Here is a 20748-nt window from a genome sequence, read left to right as displayed (position 1 = left end):
AAGCACAAAGACAAATATCCTAAATATTGGACTATATTTACCGCAATATATTTTCTTGCACAAACAACTATATGTTGCACTTTCAAGAGAGATATCAAGATCGACAACAAGAGTTTTGGTTAAGGCAGAGCAACCAAAGCATTAGGAGAAAACATACACAAAAAACTATTGTCCACAAAGAAGTGTTCGTTAAGATACCATCACATTAAATACTTTTAAACTATAATACTTAGTTATCCAACTAACATGACAAAATTGATCATTTGTGTAAGTTTTGATAATGTCCTTTTGTTTTAAATTTATGTATTATGCTAATGTAATAATAATTTTCGGCATTTAGATGATTGTTTTATTATTATACATAAAATTTCTCTCATTAATTAAATTTTATTGTTTCTTCATATAAATAAATGTTTAAATCATCACGTACCATTATTAACGTGCAACGCACGTTCATAGATATTAGTTTGATAAAAGCCCCACATATGCTATGTCATAGTTCTGTTAGAAGGAGGGGCATTTGTAGTCCGAAAATTAACGTTAAGGGCATTTATGATCCAATAGGTGGAAGGGGGGCAAATTTGAGTCATTTTCAATATATTAAGGACATTTTTAACCCTTTTCCGTTAAATAATTTAAGCTGACATCTGTTTTAGAAATGATTTTATTTTTAAAAAAAATGAAAAAGGATTTGCTTAATTTTTATTCAATCAAATGCCATAGAAAAAGATTTTTGAGCAAAACTGAGAAACTACCAGATGCGTTTCTTAGTTTTTGGATAAAACTAACGACCAAAATTATTGTCTTTCTACTCTTCTTTTGAAATTTGCATTGATTTCCGTCTTCAACAACTTCGACAAAGCTTCAATCTGCAGTTCTTTTTAACTTTCTGCTTTTTCTTATTTTCTTAAAGAAACCAACATAAGACCATTAATCTATCTATTAAATGGTCATAAACAAGACAGTACATCGTCAAAAGGAAAGGAGAGCAAAACAAAACAAAACAAAAAAAAGTAAAAGTACCGCAGCCCAGTTTTTATAGATGTATTGCATAACATTCAGGATACGAGAGACAACCAGCTCATGTGAACATTGAACAGTAAGTACAATTGCGGAGAAACAATTTATCTCCGCAATAACTAGCCAGATATGGGAGAAACAACAGATCGACCACTTATCCATCTCCATGGCATTTCCTGAAAACGTCTCTCAATTAAATGTATTTACTTTAGATGTTTCAATTCAAACACAAAAGAATTATGTCCCAAATATGCCCTAATCTAGTCAAAGTACAACCCAAGATTCTTGTATGCCTTAACTAATGTATTCCATCAGTAGTTACTGCATATAGGGCATCATTCAACTAGCAACTAAACCTTACAATCCCTTGCCTATTGTTTTTTTTCCTTTCTGGGGAAAACCCCTTGTTTACTCTTGAAGACTGAAGGCCCTTCAGGATGCAAAAAGATCCAACAGCATAAACTTGGGCTCCAAGTGATAACTACACACGTCTTTCATTCCTTTACCATGGAGTAGCTGGAAGTCTGCATCTACTTATCCATTTATACAATCTTAGATTAGCTTGTTTCATTTTTCCAGTTGTACCACATCTAGACATTTTACAAGCAAGTGATGTCATTTAGACATAGCGAATGCTAAAGAGCAACTGGACCCACAGCGCAGCAGGACCATAAAAAATTTCAACAAAACGATAATGCAGGCTTTGCTACGGAAATATATAGAACAAGAAACTCAATTAGGCCAAAGTTTCACCTCTTTTTGCCTAAGTTTGCCATCACAAGATAATAGGTCGGGCCAAGGTTTTGACTCTCTGCTTACAGTTTGCTATCAGAGCGTGAAGTTTCCACTGGGGATCCCAAGCCAGTACCACTCACTGCTATCAGAAACTGAAGAACTACCAAGCATGTACCAATAAACAACATGCGATAAGGATAGGGTATCACCTTGACCAAGGAATTGAGAATATTCTAGCACATTAGATTCTTTCACTCGTAACTTTCATCCGAGTATTCTTCATCATGCTTCAATTCTGCACTGGCCTTATTACCTCTCATTACGTTTGCCAGTTGTTGAATTAAACTAGATGTACTTCTTTCCATCTTATCTGCAAGTATCTCGGTTTGCTCTGCAAATCCATGACCTAGTAGTCTCTTTCTCAATATTTCACAGGTTGTTGTATATGGCGGAATGCCTTCATCTATCATCATTTCGAAATATTTACATGCTTCCTCAAGTTTGCCTTTCTTCTGACAGAGACCATGCACCATGACAGCATACGTCGAGACTGAAGGATAAAATTTCCTGTCTTCCATGCTCTCCCAAGCTTTCTCAACTCTATCAAACCTGCCCACCCTAATAAGCATCTTAAGCAACATATTATACGTATGCCTATCTGGTGTGCAGTTGTTGCGTTCCATTGTTGAGATCAGCCTGAGTGCCAAGTTAACTTCATTATGATCACAATGAAAAGCTAAGATTGTATTGTAACTCCAACAATCAGGTGTTACCCCTCCATTAATCATCTCATCTATCAGTCGGTAAGCCTCATCAACCTTGTCGGTCTTACAAAGCTTTTTAATGATACAGTTATATGTGAATACATTAGGTACAAGTTTGTACCTTCTCATCTGGTCAAGAACCCTGAAAGCTGAATGAATATCATTTACCGCGCAGTAACCATGAACGAAAATTGAATAAGTAAAAGCATCAGGTACCAGTTCAATGGACCTCATCTTCTTGAAAAAATCGAAGGCCTCATCCATCTTACCAGCCTTGCACAGTGAGTCCAGAATACTATTGTAAGCTAGCAAATCAACGGCATAGCCTCTTTCAAGCATTTCATCGAAAAGCTTTTGTGCTTCGGCAACTTCGCCCAATTCTCCCCATCCCTTAATCAGAATGCTGTAAGTTTTCACACTCGGAACGAAATCATTCTTCACTTTGTAAAAGAACTCTTGCGCTTGCTTCGTATGCTTTCTGTTACATAGCGCAAGCAAAAGCTTATCGACATCCGTTACACATGGTTTAATCCCAAAATCTACCATTTTATTAAAAGCCCTAATTGCATCAGCTGGCAAACAAGCTCTACTATAAGCCCTAAAAACAAGCCGGAATATTTCGGGAGTAATTTCACATGATTTATTCACTCTCATTTCTACAAGGAAGTCCCATAACAAGGGGAATTGTTTACTACTTCCTAATATATCAACAAGAATGTGATAGCTTTGTTGAGTATGGCAAAAACCTGATAACTTTTGCGCCCATAAGAAGAACCTGTGAGCTGAAAATCCGAGATTTTTGCACCGTTTGAGGACTTGTTCAACTACGTCGGTTGAAATTCTGCAGGAAAATGGATTGAGGGCTGACTCTATGTCGTGGTGGGGTTTTCTGTAGTCGCTAAGAACGCGAGAAAGTTCATTCACCAGGTGTGGAGAATGTTGGTCTGAGTTTTCAGGTTCCCGTTTTGTTTCTGCAACAGTTACTGAAGATATGAACTGATAGCCATGAACGGCGTTATAAGTGGGAAGACAAACCAACAAGGAAGAAGAAGGGTAATATTGGGCAAATTTGGATGGAGGAAGATAGCAATGGAAGAGTGTTCGGGAGAAATAATGAACATTTCTGGAATGAAGAAGTGTCCTAATCGCCATTATTCCTTTTTCAGAAGCTCAAGACACCGTACCAATTCAGTCCTTTTTAATGGATCAGAAACCATAGAAAGATTTGCTCGTTTTTTGTCCATTGCCGTTATGCGGGAATTCAAAGAAAAACTGCGCCAGCTCCGAAGTTTGGCAACGAGACTCGTTGAACGAGTATCCAGCGTTCTGCAAGGGAGGTTTGATGGTCCGTTGGGCTTTTATGAATTGGGTCATAAGGCCCAAGATATGCTGGGGCTCAATTCCACGGAAAGAGCCAATAATGAAAGTGAAAATAGCACGGGCTAGCCAGTTTTCGGACTTATAATTAAAAAATAGCCAGTATTTACAAAGTCATTGAAAAATAGTCACTATTTTGCGGTAACACGGAAAGTTCCAGCATAATATACTGGAGATTGATGCACCTGTGTATGAACTTCCAGCATATTATGTGTATGAACTTCCAGCATATTATACTGGACCAGTATATTATGCTGGAAGTTCAGTATATTATGCTGAAACTTCAGTTTATTATACTGGAATATTTTTCGCATTTTGAACAGTGTTTTCGTTCAGATTTATCTTTACATGAAAAGTGGCTAAATTTCGATTACTTTTGAAACTGTGGTTATTTTTCAATTACCACTAGTAAATCTATCTATTTTTGAATTTCACCCGTAATGAAAAGAGATCTTTACAAAAAAAAAAAAAAAGGATTCAGATTTATTATTTATTTTTGGGAATCTTATAGAAACATCCCAAATAAGTCCTAACTTACCAACCTCTAGCCATTAATCATAGACTTACCAAAACTAGCCAAGCACATATAAAAATTAAAAAATTAAATAAATAAGGTTCTTTCTCTTCAAGAATCACATGCAAAGATCTCCTTTCATATTTTTAAGAGTGATTAGCAACATTAGATGCAAGACAGAAATAAAATTTCATGGATGAAGTAGCAAATAAGGTGATGAAACACAAAAAAAAATAAAAAAAAAAATATATATATATATACAAGATTTCAAAAATCTAAACAAAAAAGAATATTTTTCAATGGGTATGGTTGAAATTTGTTGAAAACATATAAATAAGTCAATATACAAAATTTGAGAAAGATTAAAGGTGATTTGGACTGATTTGATATCAAAATTCGTAGTTAAAATCGAGTTCAAAATATTCTTCTGCGACACACGTATCACGCATGTATCTCAATCACATGTATACATTGATATACATATGATACACATTTGATACAAATATGATATATATGTGATTAGGGGTGGCATATGGGTCGGTTAGGGCCCTAAACGGGCCAAGTGGGCCGGTCCAAACGGTCCCGGTCCCTAACTAAACGGGCCGGCCCCGCGGGCTAAACGGGTTAAGTGAGCCTAACGGCTAAAAATATTAATTATTTTTTAAAAAAAATTAGAATTGAAATTAGAGACAAATAGATGTAAAAAAAATATCTTAAGGCAATGCCTTGTAAATTTTATTATATAATTGTAACCTAAACTTTTTAATTCTAAATTTAAAGACAAAAATATTGTAAAGAGATATTCAAAGCAATGCCTTATAATTTTATTATAGCATTAAAATAAATATGGCAGTATCTTTCTTAGTCTTCCTCCCCCCTATGGAATGAGCACAACAAGGTACTAATACCACCATTGAGAAGAAAAAAAAACTAATCAAGATGTGCCAAAATACAAGTTACATAATACATACTAATTTTTGTTCATACAGGTTACATGGTATCTCTTACAAATTTCATAAATCCTTCAAGGTTCGGAGGAATTTTCGTTGGTGGTGGCGGAAAAGTAGCCTGGTTATCACCGCTTCCATTGTCAAGTGAAGCAGCATCCTCCGCAAGTTCAGCTAGCAGTTCTTCGTAAGCTTCGTCTTCCTCTAGTTGTGATTCAGCAAGTCCAAAATTTCTTCTTTCCGAACGGTCCAATCTCTGAAAAGTACTGATTTTTTCAAGCTCTCCCTCATAGATGCTCTATAATCACCGAGTTGAAGTCTTGCTTGACTGAAAGCGCTCTCCGATACCACTGTTGAAGCTTGAATAGTTAAAATATCTCTGATGACTAATAGATTCGCCACTCTTGGATTTTTTCTTATTTTTACCAAAATATTTTTTTAAGGAAGCCATCTTAATAAATCAAGTAATAGCAAATAAATAAAACAAACAAAACTATAATATTAAAACTTAAGAGTTGGAATGAGTTTATCAAATTGACGAACAACTTGTTAAAAATTGATTATCGTTGAAGACTTCAATTCACCAACACCACAATTTTTTCACAAATTGTAACAATAAAGTAAGCAATAGTAGCAAGTATAAAAGAAAATTAGAGAGAGATTGATATTGATTTTGTAAGAAAAATAAAAGAATGAGGGGGTATTTATAGTTGAAAATAGAGAAAAAAGTGTAATTATAAAAAGTTTGGGGTTAAAACAAAGTGTTAATGGCTATTTTGTAAATAGCCAACGACTATTTTTGACAGCCAAACGACTGTTTTTTAAATTTTTCAGTTTTTTTTTACAATTGACCGTTGGGACCGTTTGGCCCTCCAAGGGACCGGTTCGGTCCTGGTCCGGTCCCGGTCCCTGGCGGTCCAAACGGTCCCGGTCTCTACCGGTCCCAATGCATAGAACCGGCCCACGAGACTGGCCCAGGCCCACTAAAATCGGTCCTACCGGTCCTGGCCCGTTTGGCCCGCGGTCCCGGGCCAGTCCCGAGCCCAGACTGGCCCACTTGCCACCCTTATATGTGATACACAAATGATACATAGTGTGATACTCATTTTTTTTCATGTTCATCTTTTACTTTGAATTTTCAATTCAAACCACCTCATAACTCTACCAAATCATCCCAAAATTGAGATTCAAGCTCCTTAAAATGTATCCAATATATTCTAATAATACCCACTAAAAAAAAGAAGCAAAAACATTGACTTTTTTTGCTACAAATAGCTAATTGACTAATATTGATAATAGTTGACTAATATTGTAGTATTTTATGAATTGACCAAATTTTTTGTAATAAGTTACTTATAAATGGACATAGCCAGTAATTTCCAAATATTTTTCCTAGCCAATATTATTTTGGTTAACGATTGGGCGGGCGGGCGGGCGGCTATTTTGGTTAACTCTTCTCAAGCATTTTGGCTTTAGAGATTGGGCGTAGCCCACGGAAAATCAGGCACCCAACCATACCGTAATGCCAGATCCATTCCTTTCACTTTCAACCCAAATATCTCGGCGACTCCGTCATCATATGGAAATTAATCAAAACCAGATCAACTATGTGCTTGAGTAATACTTAGGGAAAAAATTTATCTGTTTTGACGGATTAATCTTCAAAGTATGGTCTGACATTTGGTAAACCAAAGCGTGAAGCAAACATCGAGCTCATCATATATATGGTTGGAATTTCAGTATTTATCTTTGTCCTCGTCAGTCCTAACCTGGCATCGGACGAAGCTTCCGTTTTGTACACATAACGTGTATAGACCAACGGTATCCTTATTTTGTTATGTTTTTTGTCATGCATTTTCTCTAGCTGACCAATTCATGGCTACAATTGTTGTTTTTAAAGAGAAGAAAGATGCTTGCTGGGATCTCGATAACGTCTTTTACAAATATTGGATCATATCTTGCACGTCCAGCTAGATATACATTTGAGATCACCACCATATATTTGCTCAAGAGAGAATCCATCTTAATAATTTAATCCCAAAGATTTTAAGCTATTGATTCTTCATTATTGCATTCATAAGCTACCTTTTCTTGCGTGCTTCGTTTATACTAATATAACACTTATTTGTAACCGTCATCAGCGGCTATGCAGTTCCTAGCTTCCATAACCATGGCTCTGGTTGCGTGCACGAATAAACTACTCATCGTTGTCAGCCTTAATTTTTCTGATAATATCAAAAGTTTACTCTTCAGTGTATATATAATGTAAATCTAAGAACAAAGTTCGCATTGTTAGTTCCAGAAAAGTTTAAAACATAGAAAAAAGGAAGAGAAAGGGAAGGGAAAGGGAAAGGGAAAGGGAAAGGGAAAATGAAACAAGCTGGATTGCATTACGACATATAATTGTGTTGTGATCATACACATGCGCTCCTGACAATATTTGTGTTACTTTCAACATTTTCATGCTGATGGGTCAGTAAAACTAACTTTAAGTGCAAAGTCGACAAGGATAAAACACGAAAGCTAATGCAAACATTACAAAAACGGATTTGCTCTCTTTCAATTATTGTCATCCATCAGTTACTCAATCCTTTGTAAGTAGAATTGAAAATGAGGTACTCATAATAGACTAGAAATCCCTACTGTCAGTCAGTGCGCTATAACAGTACGTCTTAATCTCTCTTCTGCTTTAAACCATCGATCTCCAGCTTAGTCAGAAATGTGTGTGCAGAGTCTTAAAGTATGCACTTTTGTTTGATTAGCGTTAGTGAAGCGGGCAAACTATGTTTCCATGAGGTTGACATCACATATTTTTTATGCATGGTACTGTCTTTGCTTTTTTCTGCGAATTAAATAAAGCAGATTTGTGAAAGGACGATTGAAAGCATTGATTGAATTTAAAGATGCATGCATGTGATGGTAGTGCTGTTAAATAGGGAATTAAGGAAGTTCTTGTTGAGGTTTTGTTTTTAAGATAGAAAAATTCTTAAAATGAGGGTGAATGGGAAATGGAGGGAAAATGAAATTTTGAGTAAAATTTTAAGTTTCCCCCTCTTGACAATGAGACATTGTCCCATATTGAAAGAGGAAGATATTTTTGGTGGGTATATATATAATTGCTCTTCTTGTAGCTCTTAAAGAGTTAAGAAGAAAGCAAGCCTCGCGCCGTCGTCGTCGTCGTCGCTCGCTCGGCTCCGGCTTTGGCTTTGGCTTTGGCTTTGGCTTTGGATTAATAGTAAATATTAACGTAAGATTATCCGCATTTGCTTGCTCCACAAACAAGCCAATGCTTGCTCCACCATGGAGGGTGGACGTTTGGTCTTCTTCAACACTGGCTGCTATATATATGTGCAGCAGATGTTGAAGAAAGACACTCAACACACAACACACAATTCGTTTAACAAATTGGCTATACATTGCACTCCTTCCTCTCAGCATTTCCATACGATTTTCTGAGTTTATACTCCTTCGTTCTGCATTGTTTTTAACTTCAAACAAAGCAACTGTAAGTGTGATTTGCTACCGAACTTTGTGTTCGCTGAAACACTGGGGTTTGAAGTACCGCTACACCAGTGTGTTATTCGTTCTATCCTGGGAGGAAATAATCCATTACCTTGGGTACTAGGAGGGGATTAAATTCCTTAAGGAAACACTGTGAATTCAGTGGGCTCGAATTATTTACTGTTTTATTACGTAAATTTATATTTTGCAGAATTAGAATTATTATTTACAAATACAGCTATATTGACGGGAAACAACAATCTTTATACGAGCAATCCAGGCCAATCTCATTGGATGGCAATAATACTGGTAGGATCGGAATCTAATTGCATTTTTCCTTGTTAACTCCTGCACAAATGTATTGTCATGGGCGGCTTTCCAACCATGCCCCATGACCCCTTGGACGCGCCCCGTGGCGTCCTGGCCAGCCTCCTAACGCCCGTCGCCACGGTCGGCCCCGTGGTCTCGGCAGCTCCAAGTGACAAGCGCGCATGTGCCTCTGTCGCCCCACCGATAGCCATCGCCAGCACCCAGCCACAGGCAAAAGCCAACAGCGCCGCGCGCGCAGACAATGCCGCGCGCGCAGACCCTGATGCTAAAGACAAAGTTGCTGCCAACGGACTTGTTGCTGCTTTGTAGAAGACTAAGTCCTTTTCATTGTAAATATAGAGTAGTTTTGCTGCATTTTCTTTAAGTGTGATTTTCCAGCTTTCATAGGTCTAGTCATGTAACTTTGGTTTATTTTTTTTAAGCATTATTAAGGGGGACCAAGCAATCAAAACTTTCAAGCAAGCAAACAATTCTCTGTACTGGTGTCTCTCCCCCCCGACACCGTCTTGTTTTCTGTAATAGCTTTCATTCAATGCAATCAAGCTTTCTTTCATTCTCAATTCTCTTTTCTGCTCTCTTTCAATTGCTCATGACATTGGTTTTCCCGTACGGCACTGACAATCTAGTCTAGCGTACGGAGGGGACCTCAGTTGGCGGACAGCAACCGTACTGACATCGGTTGCCTAGCCTTACGTCGCCCTTCCAAGGAACTTCAGGAAGGCGCCGCGTAACAGTTGGTATCAGAGCCTAGGCTCGACATCGGACGAGGGATTACATTGCAATTACCACCATTTCTGACCATGGTGAATTATGGGGATCGCATCGCGACCCTTGAGGGAACGGTTGACGCATTACGGCCCATCGTGGAAATGGTGCCCGATCTAAAGACCAGCCTAGTGCAAAGGTTGGACGACCTGGACCGCAGACTCATCCAGGCCGAAGTTGACATAGAAAACATCAGTCGCGACTCTGAAGGAGACCGGCAAACAGCAGCCACAGAGGCAGCTGAAATTTTTGGTAAATTTGAGGTCCTCCAGCAGGAGCGTGCCGAGGATTTAGCCAACAGGGAACAAGAGGCAGACAGGGTGACTGCCATGCAACAAACCATAGACAACTTGACAGGCCAGCTCAATGTTGTCAATGCTGCTTTACAAGGCCTACTTCGAGGAGGCGGAAACCAATTTGGGGGTGGTGTGAACCTCGCCCCCATGGCACAAAAGCTAAAAATTCCTGAGCCAAAGCCATACAGTGGAGCTCGGAATGCCAAAGAAGTGGAAAATTTCATTTTCGATATCGAGCAATACTTCGATGCCGTGGGAAGCCTAGAAGAAGCTAAGAAGGTAGCAACTGCTGCCATGTATCTTCAGGGTGATGCCAAACTCTGGTGGCGGGTGAAGTACGAAGCCATCAAGGCTAGTGAAGATGCCCTCGAGACATGGGCGGAACTAAAGGCAGCCATACGCCTACAGTTCTTCCCCGAAAATATTGAGTACAATGCCAGGAGAAAGTTGCGGGAGCTCCGCCAGACCAAATCAGTGCGTGATTACGTGCGGGAATTCTCCGCGCTCATGCTGAATATCCGTGACATGGGGGACAAAGACAAACTCTTCACCTTCCTGGAAGGGTTAAAACCTTATGCCCGGATGGAGTTGCAGAGACAAAGGGTAGACACGTTGCCTAAGGCAATCCAAGCAGCAGAGTGCCTTGGGGATTACCAAGTGGAAGCCCGGAAGGATAGGCCTCAACAGCCTGTCCGAGGAGGATACAAAGGGGGCCAACCAAACACTGGTGGCCCTAGCAGAAGTGGAGGAGACCGGAGTGCACCCAAATCCAAGGCTCCCTCTTCCGGCAATACTAGTGCTGCATCTAACAACAATGATCGGGGGAGGAAGCCCCCTCAGGATGTCGTCATTGCGGCGGACCACATTGGAATAATGAATGTCCACATGCACAGATGAACGCCCATCAAGCTTTTGAGGATGGGACGGATGACGACGCCGATGATGCGGACCAGACCGAGCCAGTAGGTGCATTCAATGCAATTGTTGGCTCCATTTCTGAGCCCTTAGCGGGAACCAGTGCCGGTATCCGCAAGAAGAAGGACCCCTGTCCAATTGCCAGGAAAGGAAATAAGAAGGCGAATTTGAGGACTCCTCCTCATCAAGAGAGGACCCTAATGTTCGTTGACATGAAGGTAAATGGCAAGCCCATTCGGGCAATGATAGACACGGGTGCCACCCATAACTACTTAGCCTCGACTCAGGTGGAGCGTCTTGGACTAGTTGTAGGAAAGGGCAAAGGTCGTGTGAAGGCTATCAACTCACCACCTCAACCAGTGGGTGGAATAGCCAAAGAAGTCCCAGTGAAGCTTGGCCCTTATGAAGGAAAGTTCAACCTGCACATAGTGATCATAGATGACTTTGAGTTAATAGTGGGGTTGGAATTCCTGAGACAGACCAATACCATGCCCGCACCATATGCAGACATGCTACTGATGATGGGGGCAAATGGGGCCAAGCCCTGCATTATTCCGTGCATTCCCATGAAGATGGCAGCCGAGAACATCTCGGCCTTACAGTTGAAGAAGGGGGTAAAAAGACATGAACCCACGTTCCTGGCTACCCTCTGCATGGAAGATATAGAACGCTCCTCGGGTCCCATTCCTGCACCCGTGAAGGAGTTACTTCTGGAATTTGAAGACATCATGCCACAAGACATGCCAAAGCGTCTTCCGCCTAGGCGAACTGTGGACCATGAGATTGAGTTGGTGCCGGGTGCGAAGCCACCTGCCCGGGCGCCATACAGAATGTCACAACCCGAACTCGCCGAGCTTCGGAGACAATTGACGGAAATGCTAGACACAGGGATCATTGTGCCCTCTAAGTCCCCATACGGGTCCCCTGTGCTATTCCAAAAGAAACATGATGGTAGTTTGCGACTCTGCGTGGATTACCGGGCTCTAAACAAAATCACCGTGAAAAACAAGTACCCTATTCCGCTAATGGCAGACTTGTTTGATAGACTGGGTGGTGCGACGGTATTCACCAAAATAGACCTAAGGACAGGTTATTGGCAAGTTCGGATTGCAGATGGTGATGAGCACAAGACGACCTGTGTGACAAGATATGTGTCATACGACTTCCTGGTTATGCCCTTTGGCTTGACTAACGCGCCAGCCACATTTTGCACCTTGATGAACCAAGTCTTCCGAGAATACATTGATGAATTCGTCGTGGTTTATTTGGATGACATTGTGGTATATAGCCAGACACTAGAAGAACACCTGGAGCATTTGCGGAAGGTCCTAGCCCGATTGCGGGAGCACAAATTATATGCGAAGCTATCCAAGTGCTCCTTTGCTCAGAAACAAATTAACTTCCTCGGACATGTCATCGAGGAAGGGAGGATCAAGATGGACCAGCAGAAGATTCAGGCCATTACAGAATGGCCGCCTCCTAAGGATATACATGCCTTGAGGTCGTTCCTTGGCCTATGCAACTTCTATCGGCGGTTTATGAAAAGTTACTCCCTCATTGCAGTGCCACTGACAGAACTTCTCAAGAAGGCCACCCCGTGGGATTGGGGCCCCAAGCGGGCAAAGGCCTTCGACGCATTGAAGATGGCTATGTCCAGTAGCCCAGTCTTGGCCCTCCCTGACTTGGCCAAGCCATTCGAAGTGCAAACGGATGCCTCCGACTATGCACTTGGTGGAGTATTGCTACAAGAAGGGCATCCCGTAGCGTACGAGAGCCGGAAACTGAAGGATGCAGAGCGACGCTATGCCGCCCATGAGAAAGAATTATTGGCTGTCGTTCATTGCTTACGCCTTTGGAGGCATTATCTACTGGGAGCCCCATTCGTGGTCAAGACAGACAATACAGCCGTTAGCCATTTCATGACCCAGCCAAAGCTGAATGGACGACAGGCTAGGTGGCAGGAACTCCTAGCGGAATTTCACTTCAACCTGGAGTACCGAAGTGGAAAGACCAATCATGTTGCTGATGCACTCAGTCGGAGAGCTGATCTAGCATCGATGTGTGTACTCGCCGCCCTAAAGGGAAGCGAAGTAACCACCACCATAAAAGACCAGATACAGGATCTACTCATCAAGGATCCTGCTGCACAGTATTTGGTTGATTTGGTAGGACAGGGCAAGACTCGCCAGTTCTACACCGAAGATGGGTTCCTGAAGGTGAAAGGGAACCGACTTTATGTTCCTAAAGGAGGAGATCTGCGACGGACTCTTCTTGCAGAATGCCACGATACTTTGTGGGCCGGTCATCCCGGCGAGGAACGCACCATGGCATTACTTCGCCGTGCATATTATTGGCCTCAAATGGTCGATGACGTCGCTCAGTATGTGAAGACTTGTCTAGTATGCCAGAAAGATAAGTCAGACCGCTTGACGCAGGCAGGGCTCTTGGAACCACTAGCTGTACCAAAAAGACCTTGGGAAAGCGTTTCCCTGGACTTCATCACCGGATTGCCCAAGGTCGGAGATCTCACAACTATCTTGGTTGTGGTGGATCGGTTTTCCAAGTATGCTACCTTTATAGCAGCCCCACAATATATATCAGCAGAAGATACAGCTCGACTATTCTTCTCTCATGTCGTCAAATATTGGGGCTTACCTAAAGACATTGTTAGTGATCGCGACTCACGCTTCACTAGCAATTTTTGGACCCAACTCTTTAAGTGCCTCGGGTCAAAATTGAGTCATAGCTCAAGTTTTCATCCGCAATCTGATGGCCAGACGGAGCGATTCAATGGCATGCTAGAGGAATATCTCCGGCACTTTGTGACCGGATCGTAGAAGAATTGGGTGAAGCTTCTGGATGCTGCTCAACTGTGTTTCAATTCACAAAAGAGCTCAAGTACCAACAAAAGCGCTTTTGAAATTGTTACCGGACAGCAACCGCTACTCCCACACACAGTGAATGCACCAAACATGTCAAAATCTCCTCGGACTGCTAGCTTCTCAAAAGAATGGAAGAAAAATTTGGAGGGCTGCCAGCTTCTCAAAAGAATGGAAGCAAAATTTGGAGATAGTGCGGAGCTATCTTGTCAAAGCCCAAAAGCGGATGAAGAGGCATGCTGATCAGAATCGCCGCTTTGTGGAATACCAGGTGGGAGACAAAGTGATGGTCAAAATCCCAAAGCGGTACTTGTTTGCAGGGGTCCATGACCCTCGCCTATTGCAAAAATATATTGGACCCTTGTCCATTGAAAGGCGCATTGGGAAAGTTGCATACCGGGTGGATACCCCAGCTTGGTGGAAAATCCATCCTATTTTCCATGTCAGTCTCCTGAAACCTTTTCGGGAAGATATGGAGGATCCTTCACGAAGCCAACTCACAATACCAAGTATTCGAGGCCCCAATTCAACCGGGAAAAGGCGTGCTGAAGCTATTCTTGATGATCGAGTGATTCACGCCTCAAGAAAAGATCACCAGGAGTTCTTGGTGAAATGGCAGGGATGTGATGCAGAGGAGAATACTTGGGAGAGGGGAACAAACCTCAAAGCCTACAAGAGCCTGATTGATGATTACCTTGCAAGGAAGGCGCCGAGGACGTCGCCAACTCAGGTGGGGGAGAATGTCATGGGCGGCTTTCCAGCCATGCCCCATGATCCCTTGGACGCGCCCCGTGGCGTCCTGGCCAGCCTCCCAACGCCCGTCGCCACGGTCGGCCCCGTGGTCTCGGCAGCTCCAAGTGACAAGCGCGCATGTGCCTCTGTCGCCCCACCGATAGCCATCGCCAGCGCCCAGCCACAGGCAAAAGCCAACAGCGCCGCGCGCGCAGACAATGCCGCGCGCGCAGACCCTGATGCTAAAGACAAAGTTGCTGCCAACGGACTTGTTGCTGCTTTGTAGAAGACTAAGTCCTTTTCATTGTAAATATAGAGTAGTTTTGCTGCATTTTCTTTAAGTGTGATTTTCCAGCTTTCATAGGTCTAGTCATGTAACTTTGATTTATTTTTTTTAAGCATTATTAAGGGGGACCAAGCAATCAAAACTTTCAAGCAAGCAAATAATTCTCTGTACTGATGTCTCCCCCCTCCCCCCCCCCCCCGGACACCGTCTTGTTTTCTGTAATAGCTTTCATTCAATGCAATCAAGCTTTCTTTCATTCTCAATTCTATTTTCTGCTCTCTTTCAATTGTTCATGACATTGGTTTTCCCGTACGGCACTGACAATCTAGTCTAGCGTACGGAGGGGACCTCAGTTGGCGGACAACAACCGTACTGACATCGGTTGCCTAGCCTTACGTCGCCCTTCCAAGGAACTTCAGGAAGGCGCCGCGTAACAGTATTCATGAGGCAATCCAATGATTGTAAGGTTATATAATTAGAGATGCATTGAATAAGTTCGAATTGCAATGACTTTCTAATTTAGTTGGATCTTTTTACTTCTTGTTAGCTACGTATAAGCTGAAAAGTCCAGCAATGAATATGACTTTATGAGACTACTTAATTCAATCCCTCAAGATCTTAAATGTAGCTTTTACTTAACGCCAGTTGAATAGGCAACACATGCGTATTCAACAACCCGCTCGAGTATATCTATATTCAGGGCAACGTGCTTAATTTTTCCTTAACTTAAAACACGTGTACATGTTTTAGACACCGTGGACGAATGACTTTTTCTAATTTTAATTTTTTTGATAAGGTTTAAAATTTTAATTTCAAGAGAAAAAATTCTTTGCAAATATGTAGATAAAATAATGAGAATTACCGGGTCAAAGTTTATATAAAATATTCTGGAAAATACCATATTTGTGTGAATGGGCAAGCAAAAATATAGAGCAAGAGAAGGAAACAGCTTACGTGTGAGAGCCTAATAAATGGTAGCTTCGTAAAAATGAAACAAGTCAGCAAACGTGGATCTACGTGTCAATCAGATCCATATCAGACAGAGGGCCAGATATATCACATCTGGCAAACAAAACAGAGCCAGGGCTTCTATATATATGAGCTGCTAAATTCATCTTGTTTCACATGGTCTTGTATTCGATCTTTCTATTCCAAACTTTGAAGTTCCGTGACCAACACCTATTCTTTCTCCTAATCTCTCTTTTATCATCCACACATACATTCATTTCCCTCTTAGATCTCTTTCCAGCCTTATCCGTTTGCTAATTCTTGGATTTATTCATTGTTGTTCCATTCTTTTGTTTTAGTTTCTACATTGAATTTACAATCTTGTTTGCAAAAGGAAAAAAAATGAAGGGAAGTACTGGAAACCCATTATCCTTAACATCCCTGAATCACATCTCCCTTGTTTGTAGATCAGTTGAGCAATCCATTGAATTTTACAAGAATGTTCTTGGTTTTGTGCCCGTTAGGAGGCCTGGATCATTCAATTTTAACGGCGCTTGGTAATTTGATGCCAATTCCATTATTACTTTTCTTGAGTAATAAAATTAAAGAAAAAGAAGATGCATATAACTTGATTTTATTAAGATATTTTTCGAATTTTTAGTTTACCAATTGCTTATCATATTTGTGTACTGAGATTCCGTGTATTTCTTTGCGTTTCTTGTATGGCAGGCTGTTTAGTTACGGAATAGGGATTCATCTACTTCAATCGGAAGATCCTGAGAAAATGCCAAAGAAAACTGAAATCAATCCCAAAGATAACCATATCTCTTTCCAGGTAATTTCAAAATTCCCGTTAACATGCAGGGCGGATATATATGTAAAGGATTTAGTAAAATTCTTGGATACTGAATTTATGATTTCAAAAAGTATAATGAGTTTAGTATTAATAACTGTAAGCCGCTGGTTGTTAAATTAGTTGATGTGTATGAGCAGGGGCGAAGCTATGTATGATCAAGGGTGGTCAACTGAACATCCTTAGACTAAAATATTATACTATGTGTAGGGTAAAATATCACTTGTTATTGATTAAAATATAGACTTTGAATATTCTTGCACAGCCCACCAGCAAAGAATGTTCAAAATTTAAACACCCTTATTGAATTTTCTGGTTTCACTGCTGTGCATGATCTGAGGTTGTGTATTGAACTTTTGTTGGGTGATGAGCAGTGTGAGAGCATAGGTGCAGTGGAGAAGAAGCTAACAGAAATGGGGATAAAATACGTGAGGCAGCTGGTGGAAGAAGGAGGTATATACGTAGATCAGTTATTCTTCCACGACCCAGATGGATTCATGGTTGAGATTTGCAACTGCGACAACTTGCCAGTGATACCGCTGGCTGGTGAAATGGCTCGTTCTTGCTCAAGGGCTAATCTTCAGTTGCTTCAACCTCAGCAATCGCAGCAACAGTCCGCAGCACAAGTCCCAGTGATCAAGCCTTAAAAAGGAGAGCATATTTTTCAGTGTCCCATACTTTGGATCATCTTCTGTGTGTGTTTGCGTACGTCTTTTCTTAGGGTTGTTGGTAATAAGACAAATTGGCAATTGTCCAGATTTGGAGTTATGTATGAGCTGGTCTCATTGATTCCTTAATTGATTCTGTTTTCTTCTATAGTGTTTGCGTCTTTCAGTACATAAAATACTTAGGATACATCATGCATGCACCGCTTATGAATCAGACTTTTGGAAAAGAAGAAATAAGACACGCAGAAAAACTGCTTGTATCTTGCAAGTGTTACTGGGAGTGACGGGGCGGATCCAAAATAGTAGATATGTATATAAAATTTAAATTGTTCTTACACTGGGCTGTTGTGTGACCAAACCCATATTACGTAATAGAGAGTAGTCTAATGCTACATTAGCAATATTACAACTTTTAATGCAGAATTTAAATCATATATTAGCCACTGCCTACTGGGACGAAGTTAAAATATGAATGGACGGTAATCTCATGTTGCGTACCGCTAATTTGATTAATCAGACTAGTCCAAACAAGCAGGTTGATCATGTCACTCCTATCACTATGTCTGTGTCCCCCGAAAAGGACAAATCACCAGTAGCAACTGGTGATTTAGATTTAAACATGGGTTTGTTTACCTAATATTGGTGCCAATAAACCAGAGCCACAAAATCAAGAGTAGTAGTTTAATCAGGATATTATGTTTATGGTGCAGCTCTTAATTAGAATATGTAAATGTAGCGCAGGGGTCCCCTTTCCTAATTCTGCATGACTTCTAAGAATTTGTAGTTCATATTTGTTACATAATGTGGAAATTACAAACTTTCTCTTGATTCGCCAGCCTTTTTTGTTTGCTTTGGCGATGGACGTATTGACGCGCCACATTCAAGTAGAGGTGCCGTGGTGCATGCTATTTGCAGATGATATTGTATTGATTGACGAAACGCGAGATGGTGTCAACGCACAATTAGAGGTATGGAGGCAGACTCTGGAATCTAAAGGTTTCAAGTTGAGCAGGAGCAAGACAGAATACTTGGAGTGTAAGTTCAGATGCGAGACTCAAGGAGGAGAAGGGGAGGTGAGGCTGGACTCGCAGGTCATCCCTAGGAGAGGAAGTTTTAAGTACGTTGGGTCTATTATTCAGGGGGATGAGGAGATTGATGAAGATGTCACACATCGTATTAGGGCGGGATAGATAAAATAGAGACTCGCTTCCGGTGTTTTGTGTGACAAGAAAGTGCCACCGAAACTTAAGGGTAAGTTCTACAGAGTGATGGTCAGACCAACGATGTTGTATGGGGCTGAGTGTTGGCCAGTCAAGATCGCTCATGTCCAGAAGATGAAGGTAGCAGAGATGAGGATGTTGAGATGGATGTGCGGGCACACAAAGTTAGATAGGATCAGAAATGAGGTTATTCGCGACAAGGTGGGTGTGACCCCTATTGAGGACAAGATTCGAGAATCGCTGCTTAGGTGGTTTGGTCATGTAAGGAAGAGGAGCACAGACACCCCAGTGAGGAGGTGTGAGAGGTTGACAGTGGAGGGCTTACGGAGGGGTAGAGGTAGGCCGAAGAAGAGGTGGGGAGAGGTGATTAGGCAAGACATGACGCAGTTTCAGCTGACCGAGGACATGACCCTTGATATGAAGGTATGGAGATCGAGGATTAGGGTAGTAGAGTAAGTAGTCTAGAGTGTTCATAACAGTAATATTGGTACGCAGTCTCGCTTTCTGTTGATAGTAGGTTTTTATGACTAACCGTTGTTTCCTTTCAGTGTTGATCACCTTAATATTTTGTTGTTTTTATTCTGCTTTTATATGGTATTTTGGTACTGTCCCTTCTTGTCTATATTTTCATTAATGTGGTGCTTATGCTTCCTGAGTCGAGGGTCTATTGGAAACAAGCTCTCTATCCTCACAAGGTAGGAGTAAGATCTGCGTACACACTACCCTTTCCAGACCCCATAGCATGGTATAATACTGAGTATGTTATTGTTGTCGGTGTCGTCTCTTGATTCGCCAACTGTCGCATATATCACATGATAACATTGAATGTGTACGAGTGGGTATCAAACTTCACGTACATGTGGATGGTCTCTTACTTATATTGGACTGGGCTATTAGATTCCCAATCCAGCAATCAATTGTACGTTCAAATCCTTTTCTGTTTCAATTTCCAGCATAGGCTTATGTTCAACTCAATATATTATCACTAGAACACGGCCTCCAGCAAGATTTGAGTCGAAAGAGATCCTTTATTTTTTTCACTTCTTTCGACCGCCTCAGAAGCAAGTGACATTATATATATATATATATATATATATATATATATATATATATATATATATTCTAACCAATAGAACTCATGGATGAAGTAGGATTTCAAATAGTAAATGTCATATCATTCATTCCAGTATAAGTTTTGATGTACAACAGTTGTATAATTATGTTAATTTGAACAGTACGTTTATGGCGGAAAAAATGCATGACACGTGAACTATCATCAAGGTGACAAGTGACACTTTCAATCAAGCGAATTAAAGAATTTAAGAAGGCGCGGGAGAAACACCCCCGATATTTCTTTAGAGAAGGTACCGGTCCTAACAATTAGAAAAGAAGAAATAGGGACGGAATGGATAAAGACCATAAAGAGGGAAGGTACATGAATCTGTTATAAATAAGGAAGGGGAATCGATATTGATTGTGGTTATGAGAAATCCTCAGTCATTAATGTTGTTGCTACAATTATATATGGTAACGGGTAATCAAGGCAATTAATGTCATTAACAAGCCAGAATTAAGTAGGAAAACCGTTATAATTATGTACCCTTATATAAAGACCCGGTTCTCATTTGTAATGGTATCTGAATTTTTATCAATATATGCAATTATTCTTTTACTTTGTTAAAAAGTAAAAACCGCAATTCTGGGAGAGATTATCGATCTATTTTGAGTTTTCTTTTCTTGTCAATCATTTTCAGTATTCTTTTTATTCTTCAGATTACCAAGAAAGTGAAGTAAATTTGATTATCAGTAACCCGATTTCTTCTTGATATTGACTTTGATCGAGAAATCTATTTTTGGGTTAAACAAATTGGTTCCGTTACCGGAAATTTGATAATCTGTTCACTTTCCAAACTTTATTTTTAGCAACAAAATATGTCTACTGCTAACGAGAACAACCAGCTAAATCAACAAGGTGGAACTCCACCACATCACACACCC

The 20748-nt window shown here is 40.8% G+C and overlaps 2 protein-coding genes across 2 annotated transcripts; one reads left to right on the top strand and one right to left on the bottom strand.

The window, feature by feature from the left end:
• Positions 1 to 1009: 1009 nt before the first annotated feature.
• LOC104105434 (pentatricopeptide repeat-containing protein At1g52640, mitochondrial) lies at positions 1010 to 3829 on the bottom strand. The gene has a single exon (XM_009613733.3). The coding sequence runs from the start codon at positions 3669 to 3671 to the stop codon at positions 2007 to 2009; it is 1665 nt and encodes a 554-aa protein (XP_009612028.1). The 5' UTR covers positions 3672 to 3829; the 3' UTR covers positions 1010 to 2006.
• A 12314-nt stretch (positions 3830 to 16143) lies between these two features.
• LOC104090726 (glyoxylase I 4) lies at positions 16144 to 17678 on the top strand. The gene is made up of 3 exons (XM_009595898.4): positions 16144 to 16566; positions 16739 to 16844; positions 17237 to 17678. Exons 1-3 carry the CDS (start codon positions 16412 to 16414, stop codon positions 17507 to 17509), a joined length of 534 nt encoding a protein of 177 aa, XP_009594193.1. The 5' UTR covers positions 16144 to 16411; the 3' UTR covers positions 17510 to 17678.
• The last annotated feature ends 3070 nt before the right edge of the window (positions 17679 to 20748 follow it).

The sequence above is a fragment of the Nicotiana tomentosiformis genome, chromosome 3 (genome assembly GCF_000390325.3).
Source record: "Nicotiana tomentosiformis chromosome 3, ASM39032v3, whole genome shotgun sequence".
NCBI lineage: Eukaryota > Viridiplantae > Streptophyta > Magnoliopsida > Solanales > Solanaceae > Nicotiana > Nicotiana tomentosiformis.
This window is presented reverse-complemented; position numbering and strand designations above follow the sequence as displayed.

Coding starts and splice junctions, on each gene's coding strand:
- LOC104090726 (XM_009595898.4), top strand. CDS start 16,412: ATGAAGGGAAGTACTGGAAACCCATTATCCTTAACATCCCTGAATCAC. Junction 16,567..16,738: donor TTCAATTTTAACGGCGCTTG/GTAATTTGATGC, acceptor CTTGTATGGCAG/GCTGTTTAGTTACGGAATAG. Junction 16,845..17,236: donor ATAACCATATCTCTTTCCAG/GTAATTTCAAAA, acceptor GGTGATGAGCAG/TGTGAGAGCATAGGTGCAGT.
- LOC104105434 (XM_009613733.3), bottom strand. CDS start 3,671: ATGGCGATTAGGACACTTCTTCATTCCAGAAATGTTCATTATTTCTCC.